General features: G+C 43.4%; 1 protein-coding gene across 1 annotated transcript; it reads left to right on the top strand.

The window, feature by feature from the left end:
- LOC311340552 (uncharacterized protein) lies at positions 1 to 22,245 on the top strand (the record flags this gene model as incomplete). Its single annotated transcript, XM_084465416.1, has 7 exons — positions 1 to 4; positions 11,598 to 14,902; positions 16,973 to 17,665; positions 17,816 to 17,828; positions 18,679 to 19,559; positions 20,043 to 21,596; positions 22,210 to 22,245. The coding sequence occupies 7 exons, from the start codon at positions 1 to 3 to the stop codon at positions 22,243 to 22,245; spliced, it is 6,486 nt and encodes a 2,161-aa protein (XP_084321542.1).
- Between the last annotated feature and the right edge of the window lie 2,100 nt (positions 22,246 to 24,345).

Genomic DNA, 24,345 nt, shown 5'->3' with positions numbered 1-24,345 from the left:
ATGGGTACGCAGCACCATGACCCAGGGCAGTTGCTAGGAATTCTGGGCCCCCTGAAAGAATATCGGTGATGGGCCCCTCTCCCCCATTCATTGCCACCTTAAATGTTCTTGTTTTTCAGTGTTCTTGACAGTGCCTGGTGTAATACACCCAATTTGTTTCCTTTTTTACATTTAACGACTTAACAAGTCAGAGTATTATTATGTGAATTATGTATTATTAATTGTCTTATTCTCATTTCCCTGATTTGCAACACGTTATTACACCTCTGATTGCAAATACATTTTCAATTAACCACTCAACAAATAGGTGTGGGCAGGGCCGGAGTGGGACCCATTTTTGGCCCGGGAGTTTCAGGCCCACACTGGCCCACTTTTTTCAGTGATGGAAGAATTTGCATAAATGAACAGCACAAAACTCGTACTATCCCTTTTTGGATCAACGTTTGTCAAAAAAAAAATCCACCTCAAGGATCTGTTACTTTAACTATCAATTATATATATGTATATATATATAAATAAAATGTTAACCCATTACATATTTAGGATAATTTCAATGCATCATGTCAGTTCTATGTGTGGGTTATCTTATATCAAATATTTTTAAATATTTTTTTTAGTCCTCTCTACCTGTCCCCTCAGCCCCTCAGCAGCATCAGACAGGCTGGACTGCTGCTCTGAGGCTACAAACTATTTTATATTTAATATAAATGACTATCTATCACGTTTGTTCTGTCTTTTATATTTTCCATGAAAAATGCTGTCTAGTATTACCTGTTCAGCATCGGACTGGCTTATCTTTTCTGATGCTACAAAAAAAAGAAGGGGTGACTTTATTGCTTGGACTAACTTACACAGATCATGCTGGAGTTTACATGATGATTTTCACAAATTATATTTGTGATTTGTCATATGGTTTAACAAAATTAACTAGAATAATGATGAATTGGTTTAAGCTTGTATGTTTGCAATCGGCATTGCAAACATAGCACAAATAGCTAAATGATTTATGTTGCAAATTAATCATTAGATCCACCTCTCTCTACCGGCTGCAACTTGTGTCTGTCCTCTAAACAGGTAGTTTATTTTGGCACATGTGGCGGAATCTTCCTCCAGTGCCCTTATTTTTTTTAATCAGGCTTTCTCGGCTACTCCTTGGCTTTTTCTGCCCTCCACAATCAACGACGTCGCTTCTGTTCGCTGATTCTCTTCTGTTAAAGACGCTGTTAAAGACGCAACATGGGCCAAACCAACTAAAATAATTGGGAGGGGTGAACTACCGTACATTGTATAATCCATATTATATATACTGCGATGCTGGGGCTGAAATTTCAGATGAATTAAGTCTACTTTAGGAGAAGATAAAATAATGGTCAAAGTATTTTTTTTCTTTAACCCAAGCAGCCCAAAATACATTTGAAAGTGGACCGGCCCAACGGGAAACCTCCCGAACGTCCCGATGGCCACTCCGGGCCTGGGTGTGGGTATTTTATTGTATTTAACAATCAAGCACTGATATGCAAAAAACTAAGTGTCCTGGCTCAAGATAGTCCACATGTAAATATGTAGCATTTAACTGAAATGTGCAAGTGAAACAAAGAGCACATGGAATACGTTGTTGTAAAACAAATATCAAAAACAACAACAAGCCTCATCTAATTTCAATTAAAGTTTAAATTGGCTTGTTTGTTCACTGTAAGTCTCATCGCTCACTCACTTCCGATGAGGAAGAACCATGGGAAGAACCAGGCACGTGCACACATAGGGCCCTAGGGGTGCTTGAGCCCCTGCCCTTTTTGCCTCGTATTAAAAAGTGCCCTCTGAGTGTTCTTCAACAATCGCGCCCGCAATAGCGCTCATCCGCGATCCAACCCCCGTTAACAATAGCCCCTCAAAACGTGTGTGCACGTCCCTGGGAAGAACGAACCGCGGTGTGGACCAAACCATTTTTTAAGAAGGGGCCAAGGGGATTATTGAAATAATTAAAATTACAATATTGTATGATTTGTGGCTTTGTTTTAATTCGGATTCATTCATAGGAATATATATTAGTTCAGTGTATGCATAATCATTTTGTCATAGAGGCTACTGGGGGCTGTGTGTGGGCAGGGCAGTTGCTAGGAATTCTGGGCCCCCTGAAAGAATATCGGTGTGGGCCCCTCTCCCCCATTCATTGCCACCTTAAATGTTCTTGTTTTTCAGTGTTCTTGACATTGCCTGGTGTAATACACCCAATTTGTTTCCTTTTTTACATTTAACGACTTAACAAGTCAGAGTATTATTATGTGAATTATGTTTTATTAATTGTCTTATTCTCATTTCCCTGATTTGCAACACGTTATTACACCTCTGATTGCAAATACATTTTCAATTAACCACTCAACAAATAGGTGTGGGCAGGGCCGGAGTGGGACCCATTTTTGGCCCGGGAGTTTCAGGCCCACACTGGCCCACTTTTTTCAGTGATGGAAGAATTTGCATAAATGAACAGCACAAAACTCGTACTATCCCTTTTTGGATCAACGTTTGTCAAATAAAAAATCCACCTCAAGGATCTGTTACTTTAACTATCAATTATATATATGTATATATATATATATATATATATATATATATATATAAATAAAATGTTAACCCATTACATATTTAGGATAATTTCAATGCATCATGTCAGTTCTATGTGTGGGTTATCTTATATCAAATATTTTTTAATATTTTTTTTAGTCCTCTCTACCTGTCCCCTCAGCCCCTCAGCAGCATCAGACAGGCTGGACTGCTGCTCTGAGGCTACAAAATATTTTATATTTAATATAAATGTCTATCTATCACGTTTGTTCTGTCTTTTATATTTTCCATGAAAAATGCTGTCTAGTATTACCTGTTCAGCATCGGACTGGCTTATCTCTTCTGATGCTACAAAAAAAAGAAGGGGTGACTTTATTGCTTGGACTAACTTACACAGATCATGCTGGAGTTTACATGATGATTTTCACAAATTATATTTGTGATTTGTCATATGGTTTAACAAAATTAACTAGAATAATGATGAATTGGTTTAAGCTTGTATGTTTGCAATCGGCATTGCAAACATAGCACAAATAGCTAAATGATTTATGTTGCAAATTAATCATTAGATCCACCTCTCTCTACCGGCTGCAACTTGTGTCTGTCATCAGGTAGTTTATTTTGGCACATGTGGCGGAATCTTCCTCCAGTGCCCTTATTTTTTTAAATCAGGCTTTTTCGGCTACTCCTTGGCTTTTTCTGCCCTCCACAATCAACGTCGCTTCTGTTCGCTGATTCTCTTCTGTTAAAGACGCTGTTAAAGACGCAACATGGGCCAAACCAACTAAAATAATTGGGAGGGGTGAACTACCGTACATTGTATAATCCATATTATATATACTGCGATGCTGGGGCTGAAATTTCAGATGAATTAATTGTACTATAGGAGAAGATAAAATAATGGTCAAAGTATTTTTTTTCTTTCACCCAAGCAGCCCAAAATACATTTGAAAGTGGACCGGCCCAACGGGAAACCTCCCGAACGTCCCGATGGCCACTCCGGGCCTGGGTGTGGGTATTTTATTGTATTTAACAATCAAGCACTGATATGCAAAAAACTAAGTGTCCTGGCTCAAGATAGTCCACAGGTAAATATGTAGCATTTAACTTAAATGTGCAAGTGAAACAAAGAGCACATGGAATACGTTGTTGTAAAACAAATATCAAAAGCAACAACAAGCCTCATCTAATCTCAATTAAAGTTTAAATTGGCTTGTTTGTTCACTGTAAGTCTCATCGCTCACTCACTGCCGATGAGGAAGAACCATGGGAAGAACCAGGCACGTGCACACATAGGGCCCTAGGGGTGCTTGAGCCCCTGCCCTTTTTGCCTCGTATTAAAAAGTGCCCTCTGAGTGTTCTTCAACAATCGCGCCCGCAATAGCGCTCGTCCGCGATCCAACCCCCGTTAACAACAGCCCTTCAAAACTCCTGAGTGTGCACGTCCCTGGGAAGAACGAACCGCGGTGTGGACCAAACCATTTTTTAAGAAGGGGCCAAGGGGATTATTGAAATTATTAAAAATACAATATTGTATGATTTGTGGCTTTGTTTTAATTCGGATTCATTCATAGGAATATATATTAGTTCAGTGTATGCCTAATCATTTTGTCATAGAGGCTACTGGGGGCTGTGTGTGGGCCCTAGCGGGCTGTGGGCCCTTATAATTGTCATAACCTTTCCCCCCTATACGACGGCGCTGTGTGTGGGCCCTAGCGGGCTGTGGGCCCTTATAATTGTCATAACCTTTCCCCCCTATACGACGGCGCTGCCATGACCCAGAAAAGACTCACACACCTTTCGCTGATGCATGCCCACACTGACATTCTGAACTCCCTGGACATTCGTCCCCTCATGAGAGCAGCGCCGTCGTATAGGGGGGAAAGGTTATGACAATTATAAGAGCCCACACACAGCCCCCAGTAGCCTCTATGACAAAATGATTATGCATACACTGAACTAATATATATTCATATGAATGAATCCGAATTAAAACAAAGCCACAAATCATACAATATTCAAATTTTAATAATTTCAATAATCCCCTTGGCCCCTTCTTAAGGGGGGGGGGGGGCGGACGAGCGCTATTGCGGGCGCGATTGTTGACGGGGGGGTTGGATCGTGGCGTGATTGTTGACGGGGGGGGGGGGGGTTCGATCGCGGACAAGCACTTTTGCAGGCGCGATTGTTGAAGAACACTCAAGGCAAAAAGGGCAGGGGCTCAAGCACCCCTAGGGCCCAATGTGTGCACGTGCCTGGTTCTTCCCATGGTTCCTCATCGGAAGTGAGTGAGCGATGACACTTACAGTGAACAAACAAGCCAATTTAAACTTTATTGAGATTAGATGAGGCTTGTTGTTGTTTTTGATATTTGTTTTACAACAACGTATTCCATGTGCTCTTTGTTTCACTTGCACATTTCAGTTAAATGCTACATATTTACCTGTGGACTATCTTGAGCCAGGACACTTTGTTTTTTGCATATCAGTGCTTGATTGTTAAATACAATAAAATACCCACACCTATTTGTTGAGTGGTTAATTGAAAATGTATTTGCAATCAGAGGTGTAATAACGTGTTGCAAATCAGGGAAATGAGAATAAGACAATTAATAATACATAATTTACACAATAATACTCTGACTTGTTAAGTCGTTAAATGTAAAAAAGGAAACAAATTGGGTGTATTACACCAGGCATCATCAAGAACACTGAAAAACAAGAACATTTAAGGTGGCAATGAATGGGGGAGAGGGGCCCACACCGATATTCTTTCAGGGGGCCCAGAATTCCTAGCAACTGCCCTGTCTCCACGACCCCGCGCACCTCGACATTTGGACACCTGCTGTAACCAGGGCAGGGCAGTTGCTAGGAATTCTGGGCCCCCTGAAGAATAACACGTTTTTACACCTCTGATTGCAAATACATTTTCAATTAACCACTCAACAAATAGGTGTGGGTATTTTATTGTATTTAACAATCAAGCACTGATATGCAAAAAACTAAGTGTCCTGGCTCAAGATAGTCCACAGGTAAATATGTAGCATTTAACTTAAATGTGCAAGTGAAACAAAGAGCACATGGAATACGTTGTTGTAAAACAAATATCAAAAGCAACAACAAGCCTCATCTAATCTCAATTAAAGTTTAAATTGGCTTGTTTGTTCACTGTAAGTCTCATCGCTCACTCACTTCCGATGATCCGATGATCGTTCGCCCCCCCCCCCCCCCCGTCAACAATTCGGCACCTGCCCCTCAAAACTCCTGAGTGTGCACGTCCCTGGGAAGAACGAACCGCGGTGTGGACCAAACCATTTTTTAAGAAGGGGCCAAGGGGATTATTGAAATTATTAAAATTAGAATATTGTATAATTTGTGGCTTTGCTTTAATTCGGATTCATTCATATGAATAGGCCTATATATTAGTTCAGTGTATGCAGTCTATTCATGCAGTTTAACGTCACACTATGTTTTTGTATTATTTTGTGTGTGTTCTTTGCTGTGTTGCTGCTCTTTTTCTGTGTTCGTAATGGATGTGGAGAACTGTTCAATAACGTTCAAATAGTGTGGTGTGCGTAAAAGGATTTTGGAGCTTGTTAATCGCCTTTTTTACATGTTAATCCGTGTGTTAGAATAGCATGGTGAGGTGGTTGACGGCATGGGAAACGCTAAAGAGTAAGGACGTGTGTGTGTGTGAGAGAGAGAGAGAGAGAGAGAGAGAGAGAGAGAGAGAGAGAGAGAGAGAGAGAGAGAGAGAGAGAGAGAGAGAGAGAGAGAGAGAGAGAGAGAGAGAGAGAGAGAGAGAGTTTGTATATGCGGTGTCTCGAGAGAAATGAACACTCCTCATGAATCCATAAATATTGCATTTCTTTGTTTGACGGATGTTTGACACATATTGATGTTTCCTCAATAAATTCCACTGTCATATTCTATCTTTTGTCAGTCATTTTCCAAACAGCAGATCCTGACAATTATCCCGTAGAAACTCCTGATCAAAACCCCCTTTATTCTGAGTGCCGCCGGGCTCCCTCCCTCCCACCCACCCTGCTTCCGTGTGACTTGTCTTCCTCGCACGCGTCGTCTTCATTTGATTGACTCTGCATATCGCTCGTTCAGGCGCTCTGTTCGATAACGTTCAAATAGTCAGAGATTATTTCCTTGTGGTGTGCGTAAAAGGATTTTGGAGCTAATAGAGTCGCGTGTGACAAACGTAGATGGGTGCAGCAGGTTCATGCCAGCTGACCACTATTGCGATCTATTGCTTTGTTATAGCGTTATTGTGAAGTGAACTATTGCGATCTATTGCTTTGTTATAGCGTGTATATGACAATAAAGTAGTGAATCTCAATATATTTATTCATTTTTTGAAATGTATTTTAAATAGGCCTATAGGCTCATAGGTTTTTTTGTCCAAAAAAACAACAAATTTTTTTTACAGCACCCCCTGTTCAAAATGACTTCCCGCGGCACTGCAGGCGGGAAACACAGGGGCAGGGAGTGACATGACGGAACAGGGCGAGACGGGACAGTCGCCGTATCTTGCAGCCACCGCCATCCATCTGAGATGGAGCATAGGCCTATATATGTTCAGCAATGCACTGTCACTTTATAGCGGCCTTCTGTAGCTTTTATTAATTACAAATTATTATTTGGCTAACGATTATACATTATTCAGGTTTAATAACACAATAATTATCTACATTTTGAAATTGCTCCGGGTGCAAGTGTAGGCCTACTCGCCAGTGTGCCCATTGTGGCATGTGTCATTGTAATAATATGCCATGACGTCATTCTTCCTTCAATACACCCTGTAAAACTGTTCCTAACAAGGGTTAGTCCAAACAAGTGGCCAACCTGCATTCTTCCATCACGGAATGAAGAGGCACGCCTAAGTGATGTGTGGTTATTATATTTGCATAATTCATAAACCGCCCCTATTTCTGGTTGATAAGACAGATTGGCCAGTGCACTAGACAGTTTGAGTTGGGTTACGGATGTACCTTCACATATATGATATAGACCAATTTAAAGATAATCCTTGCTGAAGTGTTGGACCAAGTGCGTGTATAAAACGGGATTTCAAACTTATTGGAACATTAACAAGGTCTGTATTTAATATTAACATGATTGAACATATTAAATAGTAGGTTATATAGGTCCTATAGGCTATATTTTAATTGCAGTAGGCCCATCTAGGGCATCTTTTTTGAATTGGCTAACGATTTAAACGATGTTCTACAAGCGCCCATAGCCTATTCCAGACCAATTCGATGGGATGTTTTTTATAAGAGCTCAATTATTGATGTAATCTATGCTAAAACTAGATAATAACTTTATTAAACCAATATTCTCATTATTATCAAGAATCATGATGCATGTGGTAGACGGTGTAGGCTTTAATCGAGGGGGTTAATGGTAATTAGATGGATTGGTCTCTAACTTTTAAATGAACTACTTTTATGTTAGGCCTACTACTAATGGATATAGCAATTGCAGCGATCGGACGATTTAGCAGGCTTAATCGTAGGCCTATATGTCTTTATTAAAAAAAATCTCATTATATTATTATCTTCTAATGACCGCCCTTTTAATGTTTCCACGAATTAATTATTTCTTTGGAAAGCACTATGAATGGCTTTATGTTTGAACGTTTCTGTAGGCCTATAAATAAACTTGCCTTGTATTGCCTTCGTCGGAAAGGAGCACTATGAATAGGGCTTAGAAGCACTGGCGAAGCCGTCCCCACGGCGACTAGTCAGCCAAGAAGTTGAAATCAGCTTTTATCAGCCCTCCTTTGGTAACTGAAATGGTTGCCAGAAAGAGCGTTTGAAATTCTAGTCAACTCCGCCCCCCCCCCCCCGTCAACAATTCCGCCCACGGACCCTGTTATAATGTAATGTCCCCAATTAATGTAATGCAATTGGCCCGCCGGCATATCGCATTTCAGCGTTAACGCGTGTCTCGGCGCGGTAACTCTGGGGCGTCAACTCCGACAGCCCGTACTCCCGTACCCCCCCCCCCGTCATAAATTCCGCCTGCGGACCCTGTTATAATGTAATGTCCCCAATTAATGTAAAGCAAACCCTAACCTTAGATAGAAAGTAACCAGTCGCTCCGACACATTCCCCACACGCCAACCTCCACAAACGCTCACGCATGCGCACGGGAGAGAGAGAGAGAGAGAGAGAGAGAGAGAGAGAGAGAGAGAGAGAGAGAGAGAGAGAGAGAGAGAGAGAGAGAGAGAGAGAGAGAGCTCCTCGACTGACAGACAGGCCTAATGTATAATGGTTATATTTCTTTATTTCTTATATTTGTATAGTGGGAGGGCTCTCACAGAAACTTTCAGGAGGTGGGGGCTGAGGAGCTGCCGGTTGTTCGCGATTTGACTGATTCTTGAGCTCGCAGCGGAGTGCTGAGTGCGCCTTTTTAGATGGTGAACGTAAACGAAGGAAAGCCCTCTGATTGGACGGGCAAGACTGATAATTAGGCGGTCCTAGGCCCGCCCGTGGCTACGCCTCTGCATCATTGTAACTCAATTTAAGCTTCATAAGTAATCAAATTACTGATTATTGGCTTAGTAATAAGTATGCAGGCAGGAACAAAACTCATTACCATATTATAATGCATCAAGATTGTAATAATTCTGAAGTGCTACAAAAACATGTAATTTTTTCAAAAGGCTCAACTCGAATGCCAAGGAATATGGATGCTGTTAGATTTATCTTCATTGGTAAGTATTAATTGTTTCCGAAAGTGTAAATTGAACAAAAGGACACAAATAAGTATTTTGTTCATTGCAATATCTTACACTAAAGTATTAACTGTGACAATAATGATTCTGATATGTGAATCATCTTCCTCAAAAAACTACAGTCCTAGCCATAGTAGCTAGCAATGAAGTACAAGCAACATCAACAACATCTGCAGGACCAACAACAACAACTGCAGGACCCACAACAACGACTGCAGGACCAACAACAACAACTGCTGCACCAACAACAAAAACTACTGCATCAACAACAACAACTGCAGGACCCACCACCAAAACTGCAGGACCAACAATGACAAAAGGTTCTCAAGATGTGTCATTCAGTTTGCAACGCACGTTTGACAACTCTTTGTCAGATTCTACTTCTGCAGAGTTCCAGACAATTTGTTTCGTTCCTTTGAAGATACACCAACACCAGCTCCTCCAGGGGGGTATTCCATCAAAGTCGCTAACGAAAGCGGCGATTAGTTGATTAAGCCTGGTTAGAACTAGCGCCAACTTCCACTTGAGGCTAAAGCCGTTCCATCAACGCAGTTCAGCCGCGCATTGCTCAGGTTAGTTCAAACCAGGCTCACGTTATCGTGGATTACGTGCGTTCACGAGATATGTAACCAGCCCAGAACCGTGAATGTCGAATCATGGATCAAATGTTCGAAAAGGACCGAGCGGGATCTTTTCCAGCGGCGAACAGAAGCTGCTTGTGGAGGTCTATGAGGAGTACACGCATATAATAACTCAAAAAGGGAACACCGTAACTATTAATAGAAACAGGGAGGCTGCCTGGCACAAAAATCGGCGATCTGTTGAATGCATAAGTAGTATTAAGCGTAACATATTTTAATTTGATATTGACCATGGATTTAAAAGCAGGGAGATAGTCTCGAGTTAACGTGTCGGACTTGCGTCCGGGGTTCTATCCCCACGCAAGTAATAGTAATATAGGAAGGATTACTAGAGAAATCAAATAACTTTTCATGCCATTTATTTTCCATTTCTTTGAATATTCTTAATTAGGGAATTAATACAATTAATAAAGGGAATTACAAAATGAAGCCAACGCCAAGAATACTACACATTAGTCTAGACGCAAACTCGGGTCGCACGTATCACAGGGCAGAGACCTGCTAGACCATTCACCCAGTCGCTGATTACTGATAACGAGATAATACATAGATTTGTGTAAAAATGTGTTGAACAAATAGCCACAGTAATAATAGATAGCAATTCATTTAATTATTTCATTTGCGTCATTTAATCTTAGACCCTTAGTGAAAATATACGCTGTTTGTACTTCATATATGTACATTTATGACAAAATTGTGAGGACTAGGCTTGGCGGAACCTTCTGATGGTACAATTGTTGCTGACAGATGGATTTCTCTGAAACACCGCTCAAGTTAGCCTGACAGTTAACGATAAATTGCCATGGTTACTTAGCGGAAATTCCCTTAATTGACGTTCATGGAACACAACTCTAGCTGAAAGAAGCCCGGCTTTATGTTTAGCTTGATGGTTGTTTGGTCGAATAAGTTGCCATGGTTACTTAGCGGAGATTCCCTTAAGCCACATTGATGGAACGCAACTCTAGCTGAAAGAAGCCAGGCTAAGCAAAATAAGCCCGGCTTTGGGTTTAGCTTGGTTGATGGAATACCCCCCAGGTCCCACTACAACTACTTGATTAGGATTGATTATGATTAATGAGAACAAATTCTCTACATAGTTTATTCAAACAGCATTAACAACACTAACCCTAACTACTGCAGGACAAACAACAACAACTGCAGCACCAACAACGACAACTGCGGGACCAACAACGACAACTGCTGCACAAACAACTGCTGCACCAACAACAACAACTGCTGCACCAACAACAACTGCGGCACCAACGACAACAACTGTTGCACCAACAACGACAACTGCTTCACCAACGACAACAACTGCTTCCCCAACAACCACAACTGCTGCTCCAACAACTGCTACACCAACAACAACAACTGCGGCACCAATGACAACAACTGCTGTATCAACAACCACAACTGCTGCACCAACGACTACAACTGCTGCACCAATGACAACTGCTGCACCAACAACGACAACTGCAGCACCAACAACGACAACTTCTAAACCAACAACGACAACTGCTGCACCAACAACAACAACTGCGGCACCAATGACAACAACTGCTGCATCAACAACCACAACTGCTGCACCAACGACTACAACTGCTGCACCAACGACAACTGCTGCACCAACAACGACAACTGCAGCACCAACAACAACAACTTCTAAACCAACAACGACAACTGCTGCACCAACAACAACTGCGGCACCAACGACAACTGCTGCACCAACGACAACAACTGCTGCACCAACGACAACAACTGCTGCCCCAACAAGGACAACTGTTGCTTCAACAACTTCTGCACCAACAACAACAACTGCGGCACCAATGACAACAACTGCTGCACCAACAACCACAACTGCTGCACCAACAACAACAACTAGAACACCAACAACAACAACTGTTGCACCAACAACAACTGCGGCACCAACGACAACAACTGCTGCACCAACGACGACAACTGCTGCACCAACAACAACAACTGAGGCACCAACAACAATAACTTCTGAACCAACAACAACTGCGGCTCCAACGACAACGAATGTTGCACTAACGACTATAACTGCTGCACCAACGACAACAACTGCTTCACCAACGACAACAACTGCTGCCCCAACAACGACAACTGTTGCTCCAACAACTGCTGCACCAACAACAACAACTGCTGCACCAACAACTGTTTCACCAACAACAACAACTGCTGCACCAACAACAACTGCGGCACCAACGACAACAACTGTTGCACCAACGACAACAACTGCTGCCCCAACAACTGATGCTCAAACAACGACAACTGCAGCACCAACAACAACAACTGCTGCACCAACAACAACAACTACAGCACCAACGACAACTGCTACACCAACAACAACAACTGCAGCACCAATGACAACAACTGCTGCACCAATAACCACAACTGATGCACCAACAACAACTAGAACACCAACAACAACAACTGTTGCACCAACAACAACTGCTGCACCAACAACAACAACTGCTGCACCAACAACGACAACTGCGGCACCAACGACAACAACTGCGGCACCAATGACAACAACTGCTGCACCAACAACAACAACTGCTGCACCAACAACAACTGCGGCACCAACGACAACAACTGTTGCACCAACGACAACAACTGCTGCCCCAACAACGACAACTGCTGCACCAACAACAACAACTGCTGCACCAACAACGACAGCTTCTAAACAAACATCGACAACAGCTGCACCAACAACGACAACTGCAGCACCAACAACAACAACTGCTGCACCAACAACAACAACTACAGCACCAACAACGACAACTGCTGCACCAACAACAACAACTGCGGCACCAATGACAACAACTGCTGCACCAATAACCACAACTGATGCACCAACAACATCTAGAACACCAACAACAACAACTGTTGCACCAACAACAACTGCTGCACCAACAACAACAACTGCTGCACCAACGACAACAACTGCGGCACCAACGACAACAACTGCGGCACCAATGACAACAACTGCTGCACCAACAACAACAACTGTGGCACAAACGACAACAACTGCTGCACCGACAACAACAACTGCTGCAACAACAACAACAACTGCGGCTCCAACGACAACAAATGTTGCACTAACGACTATAACTGCGGCACCAACAACAACAACTGTTGCACCAACGACAACAACTGAGGCACCAATGACAACAACTACTGCACCAACAACCACAACTGCTGCACCAACGACTACAACTGAGGCACCAATGACAACAACTGCTGCACCAACAACCACAACTGCTGCACCAACGACTACAACTGCTGCACCAACGACAACTGCTGCACCAACAACAACAATTACAGCACCAACAATGACAACTTCTAAACCAACAACAACAACTGCTGCACCAACAACAATAACTGCTGCACCAACAACAACTGCTGCACCAACAACAACAACTGCTGCACCAACAACGACAACTGCGGCACCAACGACAACAACTGCTGCACCAACAACAACAACTGCAGGACCAACAACAACAACTACTGCACCACCAACGACAACTGCAGGACCAACAACGACAACTGCTGCACCACCAACGACAACTGCAGGACCAACAACAACAACTGCTGCACCAACGACAACTGCTTCACCAACGACAACAATTGCTGCACCAACGACAACAACTGCTTCACCAACGACAACAACTACTACCCCAACAACGACAACTGCTGCACCAACAACAACTGCGGCACCAACAACAACAACTACAGCACCAACAACAACTGCTGCACCAACAACAACAACTGCTGCACTGACAACAACTGCTGCACCAACGACGACAACTGCTGTACCAACAACAACTGCTGCACCAACAACAACTGCGGCACCAACGACAACAACTGTTGCACCAACGACAACAACTACTGCCCCAACAACGACAACTACTGCTCAAACAACTGCTCCACCAACAATAACAACTGCTGCTCCAACAACTGCTGCACCAACGACAACTGCTGCACTAACAACGACAACTGCAGCACCAACAACGACAACTTCTAAACCAATAACGACAATAGCTACACCAACGACAACTGCGGCACCAACAACAACAACTGCTGCACCAACAACAACAACTACAGCGCCAACGACGACAACTGCTTCACCAACGACAACAACTACTGCCCCAACAACGACAACTGCTGCACCAACAACAACTGCGGCACCAACGACAACAATTGTTGCACCAACGACTACAACTGCTGCACCAACGACGACAACTGCTTCACCAACGACAACAACTGCTTCCCCAACAACGACAACTGCTGCACCAACAACAACAACTGCTGCACCAACAACAACAACTACAGCGCCAACAACAACAACTGCTGCACCAACAACAACAACTGTTGCACCAACAACGACAACTGTGGCACCAACGACAACAACTGCTGCACCAACAACAACAACTGCTTCCCCAACAACAACAACTACAGCACCAACAACAACTGCTGCACCAACAACAACAACTGCTGCACTGACAACAACGGCTGCACCAACGACGACAACTGCTGTACCAACAACGACAACTGCTGCACCAACAACGACAACTGCAGGACCAACAACGACAACTGCTGCACCACCAACGACAACTGCAGGACCAACAACAACAACTGCTGCCCCAACAACGACAACTGCTGCACCAACAACAACTGCGGCAACAACGACAACAATTGTTGCACCAACGACTACAACTGCTGCACCAACGACGACAACTGCTTCACCAACAACGACAACTGCTGCTCCAACAACTGCTTCCCCAACAACGACAACTGCTGCACCAACAACAACAACTGCTGCACCAACAACAACAACTACAGCGCCAACAACAACAACTGCTGCCCCAACAACGACAACTGCTGCACCAACGACGACAACTGCAGGACCAACAACGACAACTGCTGCACCAACAATGACAACTGCTGCACCAACAACAACAACTGCTGCACCAACGACAACTGCTTCACCAACGACAACAATTGCTGCACCAACGACGACTACTGTTGCACCAACAACAACTGCGGCAACAACAACAACTGCTGCACCAACAACAACTGCTGCACCACCAACGACAACTGCAGGACCAACAACAACAACTGCTGCCCCAACAACAACAACTGCTGCACCAACAACAACTGCGGCAACAACGACAACAATTGTTGCACCAACGACTACAACTGCTGCACCAACGACGACAACTGCTTCACCAACGACAACAACTGTTGCCCCAACAACGACAACTGCTGCTCCAACAACTGCTTCCCAAACAACAACAACTGCTGCACTGACAACAACTGCTGCACCAACGACGACAACTGCTGTACCAACAACAACTGCTGCACCAACAACAACTGCGGCACCAACGACAACAACTGTTGCACCAACGACAACAACTACTGCCCCAACAACGACAACTACTGCTCCAACAACTGCTCCACCAACAACGACTGCTGCACCAACGACGACAACTGCTGCCCCAACAATAACAACTGCTGCTCCAACAACTGCTGCACCAACGACAACTGCTGCACTAACAACGACAACTGCAGCACCAACAACGACAACTTCTAAACCAATAACGACAATAGCTACACCAACGACAACTGCGGCACCAACAACAACAACTGCTGCACCAACAACAACAACTACAGCGCCAACGACGACAACTGCTTCACCAACGACAACAACTACTGCCCCAACAACGACAACTGCTGCACCAACAACAACTGCGGCACCAACGACAACAATTGTTGCACCAATGACTACAACTGCTGCACCAACGACGACAACTGCTTCACCAACGACAACAACTGTTGCCCCAACAACGACAACTGCTGCTCCAACAACTGCTTCCCCAACAACGACAACTGCTGCACCAACAACAACAACTGCTGCACCAACAACAACAACTACAGCGCCAACAACAACAACTGCTGCACCAACAACAACAACTGTTGCACCAACAACGACAACTGCGGCACCAACGACAACAACTGCTGCACCAACAACAACAACTACAGCGCCAACAACAACAACTGCTGCACCAACAACGACAACTGCTGCACCAACGACGACAACTGCAGGACCAACAACGACAACTGCTGCACCAACAACGACAACTGCTGCACCAACAACAACAACTGCTGCACCAACGACAACTTCTTCACCAACGACAACAATTGCTGCACCAACGACGACTACTGTTGCACCAACAACAACTGCGGCAACAACAACAACTGCTGCACCAACAACAACAACTGCTCCACCAACGACGACAACTGCTTCACCAACGACAACAACTACTGCCCCAACAACGACAACTGCTGCACCAACAACAACTGCGGCAACAACGACAACAATTGTTGCACCAACGACTACAACTGCTGCACCAACGACGACAACTGCTTCACCAACGACAACAACTGTTGCCCCAACAACGACAACTGCTGCTCCAACAACTGCTTCCCCAACGACAACTGCTGCACCAACAACAACAACTGCTGCACCAACAACAACAACTACAGCGCCAACAACAACAACTGCTGCACCAACAACAACAACTGTTGCACCAACAACGACAACTGCGGCACCAACGACAACAACTGCTGCACCAACAACAACAACTACAGCGCCAACAACAACAACTGCTGCACCAACAACGACAACTGCTGCACCAACGACGACAACTGCAGGACCAACAACGACAACTGCTGCACCAACAACGACAACTGCTGCACCAACAACAACAACTGCTGCACCAACGACAACTGCTTCACCAACGACAACAATTGCTGCACCAACGACGACTACTGTTGCACCAACAACAACTGCGGCAACAACAACAACTGCTGCACCAACAACAACTGCTGCACCACCAACGACAACTGCAGGACCAACAACAACAACTGCTGCACCAACGACAACTGCTGCACCAACAACGACAACTTCTAAACCAATAACGACAATAGCTACACCAACGACAACTGCGGCACCAACAACAACAACTGCTGCACCAACAACAACAACTACAGCGCCAACGACGACAACTGCTTCACCAACGACAACAACTACTGCCCCAACAACGACAACTGCTGCACCAACAACAACTGCGGCACCAACGACAACAATTGTTGCACCAATGACTACAACTGCTGCACCAACGACGACAACTGCTTCACCAACGACAACAACTGTTGCCCCAACAACGACAACTTCTAAACCAACAACGTCAACTGCTGCACCAACAACAACAACTACAGCACCAACAACAACAACTGCTGCACCAACAACAACAACTGCTTCACCAACAACAACAGCTGCTGCACCAACAATGACAATTGCTGCACCAACGACAACTGCTGCACCAACAACAACAACTGCTGCACCAAAAACAACAACTGCAGGACCAACAACGACAACTGCTGCACCAACAACGACAACTGCAGGACCAACAACGACAACTGCTGCACCAACAACAACAACTGCAGCACCAACAACTGCTGCACCCACAACTACCAATGCAGCACCAGTGGACCCTCAAGACCCTCCTAGAGTAAACGAAGGTTCTCAAGATTTGTCATTCAGTTTGCAACGCACGTTTGACAACTCTTTGTCAGATTCTACTTCTGCAGAGTTCCAGACGTTGGCTGATGAAGTCACAAGAGAGGTGAGAATTTTTTTTTACATTTGCATTAGCCTTACAACAATCACTACTTCAATGCAGCTCATTTCAATAAAAATGATTTGCTTATTAATTGACCTCAGGTAAACAAAGGCTACAAAAAGAGATTTCCTGACACTTTTTCCCGCTCTGTAGTTAGGTCTTTCAGGTAAGCATTTCATTATACTCCTAAAATTTTATGTTCAACGGTGGTTCAACATTTGTTATACATATTGTGTATATATATATATATATATATATATATATATATATATACATACATATATATATATATATATATATATATATATATATATATATATATATATATATATATATATATATATTTGTTATTGACTTCCTTTGTGGTTCTAGGAGCGGCTCAGTCATTGTGGATTTGACTCTGGTCTACACCAACCAAACAGTTGTTCCGACTGGAACCGTTGCAGTGGAGACACTGACTGAAGCATTAGCCACCGGCACCAGCAACCTCACTGTGGATAGTTCTACTATTACCTCGAGTAGGTTCAACACTAGATTGACAATTTTAGAGTAAAACCCAGTAGCACTGGCTGTCTTGAATAACACATATCTCCTACAAGCAGTATAAGATGGCAATGTGTTCTTTCAATCTTGGTGAACCCCATGTTCTCTCTTTAACACTTTTGAAGAGATGGGCACATTCCATCAAAAATACATACAAGTGAAGTGGTAGATGCACTACTAGATTAGGCACCACACTTTTTTTTCAAACAGCATTAATTCATGTTAGAAATTATTTGGAAATAAAGACCCAAGCTACACAAATGACAACTATGTCAATCTTGTTGTTTAGAAATCATGGTCAAATGCAATTTGGCTCGAAGACAATTTGTTTTGTTCCTTTGAAGATACACCAACACCAGCTCCTCCTGGTCCCACTACAACTACTAGATTAGGATTGATTATGATTGATGAGAACAAATTCTCTACATAGTTTATTCAAACTGCATTAACAACACTAACCCTAACTACTGCAGGACAAACAACAACAACTGCAGCACCAACAACGACAACTGCGGGACCAACAACGACAACTGCTGCACCAACAACTGCTGCTCCAACAACAACAACAGCTGCACCAACAATGACATCTGCAGGACCAACAACGACGACTGAGGGACCAACAACTACTGCTGCACCAACAACAACTGCTGCACCAACGACAACAACTGTTGCACCAACGACAACAACTACTGCCCCAACAACGACAACTACTGCTCCAACAACTGCTCCACCAACAACGACTGCTGCACCATCGACGACAACTGCAGCACCAACAACGACAACTTCTAAACCAATAACGACAATAGCTACACCAACGACAACTGCGGCACCAACAACAACAACTGCTGCACCAACAACAACAACTACAGCGGCAACGACGACAACTGCTTCACCAACGACAACAACTACTGCTCCAACAACTGCTGCACCAACGACAACTGCTGCACTAACAACGACAACTGCAGCACCAACAACGACAACTTCTAAACCAATAACGACAATAGCTACACCAACGACAACTGCGGCACCAACAACAACAACTGCTGCACCAACAACAACAACTACAGCGGCAACGACGACAACTGCTTCACCAACGACAACAACTACTGCCCCAACAACGACAACTGCTGCACCAACAACAACTGCGGCACCAACGACAACAATTGTTGCACCAACGACTACAACTGCTGCACCAACGACGACAACTGCTTCACCAACGACAACAACTGCTTCCCCAACAACGACAACTGCTGCACCAACAACAACAACTGCTTCACCAACGACAACTGCAGCACCAACAACAACAACTTCTAAACCAACAATGACAACAGCTGCACCAACAATGACAACTGAGGCACCAACATCATCAACTGCTGCACCAACAACAACAACTGCTGCACCAACAACAACAACTGCTTCACCAACAACAACAACTGCTGCACCAACAACGACAATTGCTGCACCAACGACAACTTCTAAACCAACAACGACAATAGCTACACCAACAACGACAACTGAGGCACCAACAACAACTGCTGCACCAACAACAACTACAGCGCCAACAACAACAACTGCTGCACCAACAACAACAACTGTTGCACCAACAACGACAACTGCGGCACCAACGACAACAACTGCTGCACCAACAACAACAACTACAGCGCCAACAACAACAACTGCTGCACCAACAACGACAACTGCTGCACCAACGACGACAACTGCAGGACCAACAACGACAACAGCTACACCAACAACTACAACTGCTGCACCAACAACAACAACTGCTGCACCAACGACAACTGCTTCACCAACGACAACAATTGCTGCACCAACGACGACTACTGTTGCACCAACAACAACTGCGGCAACAACAACAACTGCTGCACCAACAACAACTGCTCCACCAACGACGACAACTGCTTCACCAACGACAACAACTACTGCTCCAACAACGACAACTGCTGCACCAACAACAACTGCGGCAACAACGACAACAATTTTTGCACCAACGACTACAACTGCTGCACCAACGACAACAACTGTTGCCCCAACAACGACAACTGCTGCTCCAACAACTGCTTCCCCAACAACAACTGCTGCACCAACAACAACAACTGCTGCACCAACGACAACTGCAGCACCAACAACGACAACTTCTAAACCAACAACGTCAACTGCTGCACCAACAACAACAACTGCTTCACCAACAACAACAACTGCTGCACCAACAACGCCAATTGCTGCACCAACGACAACTTCTAAACCAACAACGACAATAGCTACACCAACAACGACAACTGAGGCACCAACAACAACTGCTGCACCAACAACAACTACAGCGCCAACAACAACAACTGCTGCACCAACAACAACAACTGTTGCACCAACAACGACAACTGCGGCACCAACGACAACAACTGCTGCACCAACAACAACAACTACAGCGCCAACAACAACAACTGCTGCACCAACAACGACAACTGCTGCACCAACGACGACAACTGCAGGACCAACAACGACAACAGCTACACCAACAACGACAACTGCTGCACCAACAACAACAACTGCTGCACCAACGACAACTGCTTCACCAACGACAACAATTGCTGCACCAACGACGACTACTGTTGCACCAACAACAACTGCGGCAACAACAACAACTGCTGCACCAACAACAACAACTGCTCCACCAACGACGACAACTGCTTCACCAACGACAACAACTACTGCCCCAACAACGACAACTGCTGCACCAACAACAACTGCGGCAACAACGACAACAATTTTTGCACCAACGACTACAACTGCTGCACCAACGACAACAACTGTTGCCCCAACAACGACAACTGCTGCTCCAACAACTGCTTCCCCAACAACAACTGCTGCACCAACAACAACAACTGCTGCACCAACGACAACTGCAGCACCAACAACGACAACTTCTAAACCAACAACGTCAACTGCTGCACCAACAACAACAACTACAGCACCAACAACAACAACTGCTGCACCAACAACAACTGCTTCACCAACAACAACAGCTGCTGCACCAACAGCGACAACTGCTGCACCAACGACAACTGCTGCACCAACAACAACAACTGCTGCACCAACAACAACAACTGCAGGACCAACAACGACAACTGCTGCACCAACAACGACAACTGCAGGACCAACAACGACAACTGCTGCACCAACAACAACAACTGCAGCACCAACAACTGCTGCACCCACAACAACCAATGCATCACCAGTGGACCCTCAAGACCCTCCTAGAGTAAACGAAGGTTCTCAAGATTTGTCATTCAGTTTGCAACGCACGTTTGACAACTCTTTGTCAGATTCTACTTCTGCAGAGTTCCAGACGTTGGCTGATGAAGTCACAAGAGAGGTGAGAATTTTTTTTTACATTTGCATTAGCCTTACAACAATCACTACTTCAATGCAGCTCATTTCAATAAAAATGATTTGCTTATTAATTGACCTCAGGTAAACAAAGGCTACAAAAAGAGATTTCCTGACACTTTTTCCCGCTCTGTAGTTAGGTCTTTCAGGTAAGCATTTCATTATACTCCTAAAATTTTATGTTCAACGGTGGTTCAACATTTGTTATACATATTGTGTATATATATATATATATATATATATATATATATATATATATATATATATATATATTTGTTATTGACTTCCTTTGTGGTTCTAGGAGCGGCTCAGTCATTGTGGATTTGACTCTGGTCTACACCAACCAAACAGTTGTTCCGACTGGAACCGTTGCAGTGGAGACACTGACTGAAGCATTAGCCACCGGCACCACCAACCTCACTGTGGATAGTTCTACTATTACCTTGAGTAGGTTCAACACTAGATTGACAATTTTAGAGTAAAACCCAGTAGCACTGGCTGTCTTGAATAACACATATCTCCTACAAGCAGTATAAGATGGCAATGTGTTCTTTCTCAATCTTGGTGAACCCCATGTTCTCTCTTTATCCCTTTTGAAGAGATGGGCACATTCCATCAAAAATACATACAAGTGAAGTGGTAGATGCACTACTAGATTAGGCACCACACTTTTTTTTCAAACAGCATTAATTCATGTTAGAAATTATTTGGAAATAATGACCCAAGCTACACAAATGACAACTATGTCAATCTTGTTGTTTAGAAATCATGGTCAAATGCAATTTGGCTCGAAGACAATTTGTTTTGTTCCTTTGAAGATACACCAACACCAGCTCCTCCTGGTCCCACTACAACTACTAGATTAGGATTGATTATGATTGATGAGAACAAATTCTCTACATAGTTTATTCAAACTGCATTAACAACACTAACCCTAACTACTGCAGGACAAACAACAACAACTGCAGCACCAACAACGACAACTGCGGGACCAACAACGACAACTGCTGCACCAACAACTGCTGCTCCAACAACAGCTGCACCAACAACGACATCTGCAGGACCAACAACGACGACTGAGGGACCAACAACTACTGCTGCACCAACAACAACTGCTGCACCAACAATGACAACTGCGGGATCAATAACAACAACTGCAGGACCAACAACAACAACTGCTGCACCAACAACGACAACTGCAGGACCAACAACAACAGCTGCTGCACCAACAACGACAACTGTGGGACCAACAACAACAACTGTTGTACCCACTACAAATACACCTGTACCCACTACAACTACTATACCTGACTCTACAGAGCCTCCTGCAGCAGATGAAGGCACTTTGGATTTGAGTTTCAGTTTAAGACGCACATTTGAAAGCTCTTTGTCCGATCCTACTTCTCCAGCCTATCGGGTGCTGGCTAATGAAGTCACAAGAGAGGTGTGATAACAATGTTTTGATTACATCTGCATTAGCCTTAGAACAATCACTGATTTAAATGCAGCTCATATTCACACATTATATAACTAATGTGCTTCATTCTTGACTTCAGGTTAACAAAGGCTACAGATTTATATTTCCAAAAACGTATTCCCGATCTGTCGTTAGGTCTTTCCGGTAAGCATTTTATTCTCTTCATCAAATTGTTCATTTGACAGTTCAACCATTGCTTGTATTTCTTTACATGTGTATTTTTTACATTATTATCATAGATAATTACCTTTAGAAATTTTAATATATGATCCACTTTTAACCATTTTCTTATTTTTCTTACTTTGTGTTTTTAGTAATGGCTCAATCCTTGTGGATCTGATTCTGGTCTACCAAAACCAAACAGTGGTTCCGACCGGAGTCCTGGCAGAGCAGGCACTGCAGGCCGTAATATCCTCAGGCTTCATCAACCTAACTGGACTGGACACGTCTACTATTACCGCAAGTAAGTTGCACATAAGATTTACAATTTTAGAGTAATTACCAGTTGTATCAAACTACATTAAATAATAGTAATAATGGTTTGGAGAGCCCAGTAAGACGAACTACTAAACTATTTTGCCAATGTTGTTTAGTAGGCTATTTAGAGATTCCGGTTCAAAAACAAAGTTACATGTAATGTAGACATATTAGCTATAATGTATGTGGTTATTTTAATGCTACTTCAACTACTCCAACAGCAACAACAACCTCAGGAGGACCCACTCTGAAAATGACCATCACAACTGCATTTTGTTTGCCTTTCTTGTTGACGGTCATCAAAGGACTGTTGTTCAGCACATAGAACATTCATGTCTTGTATTATATTGAATGAAGAATATTTTTTGCAAGCTTTTATTAAACTATGTTTACCATGACCTCAACATATTTAATTTGGAGGCAGCAACAAATTTTTGCATTGAGAATAGAATAACATAATGGTCATTAGTAAGCATCCTTTTAGATAATAGTATGAAGTTGACAATTTACCATTTCCACTGCTTAGCAGTGTGATTTCAACAATAATTTAAACATTTGTTTCTTCACCACAATAGAACAAAGTGAAAACAAAAATGCAAAAGAAAGCAAATTAATAAAATTTGTCAGGATAAAATGAATTATTTCATAATTCACACATTTGGCCAAACAGTGACAAAAAAACGATACAATAAATTGTATTATATTTGTCTTTTTTATATAAATTATATATTCTATTTAATCACATGTTATTTTTATTACAGTAGAACAGGCATTGTCTATC

This window comes from Micromesistius poutassou, assembly GCF_964030765.1.
Source record: "Micromesistius poutassou genome assembly, chromosome: 3".
Taxonomy (NCBI): domain Eukaryota; kingdom Metazoa; phylum Chordata; class Actinopteri; order Gadiformes; family Gadidae; genus Micromesistius; species Micromesistius poutassou.
This window is presented reverse-complemented; position numbering and strand designations above follow the sequence as displayed.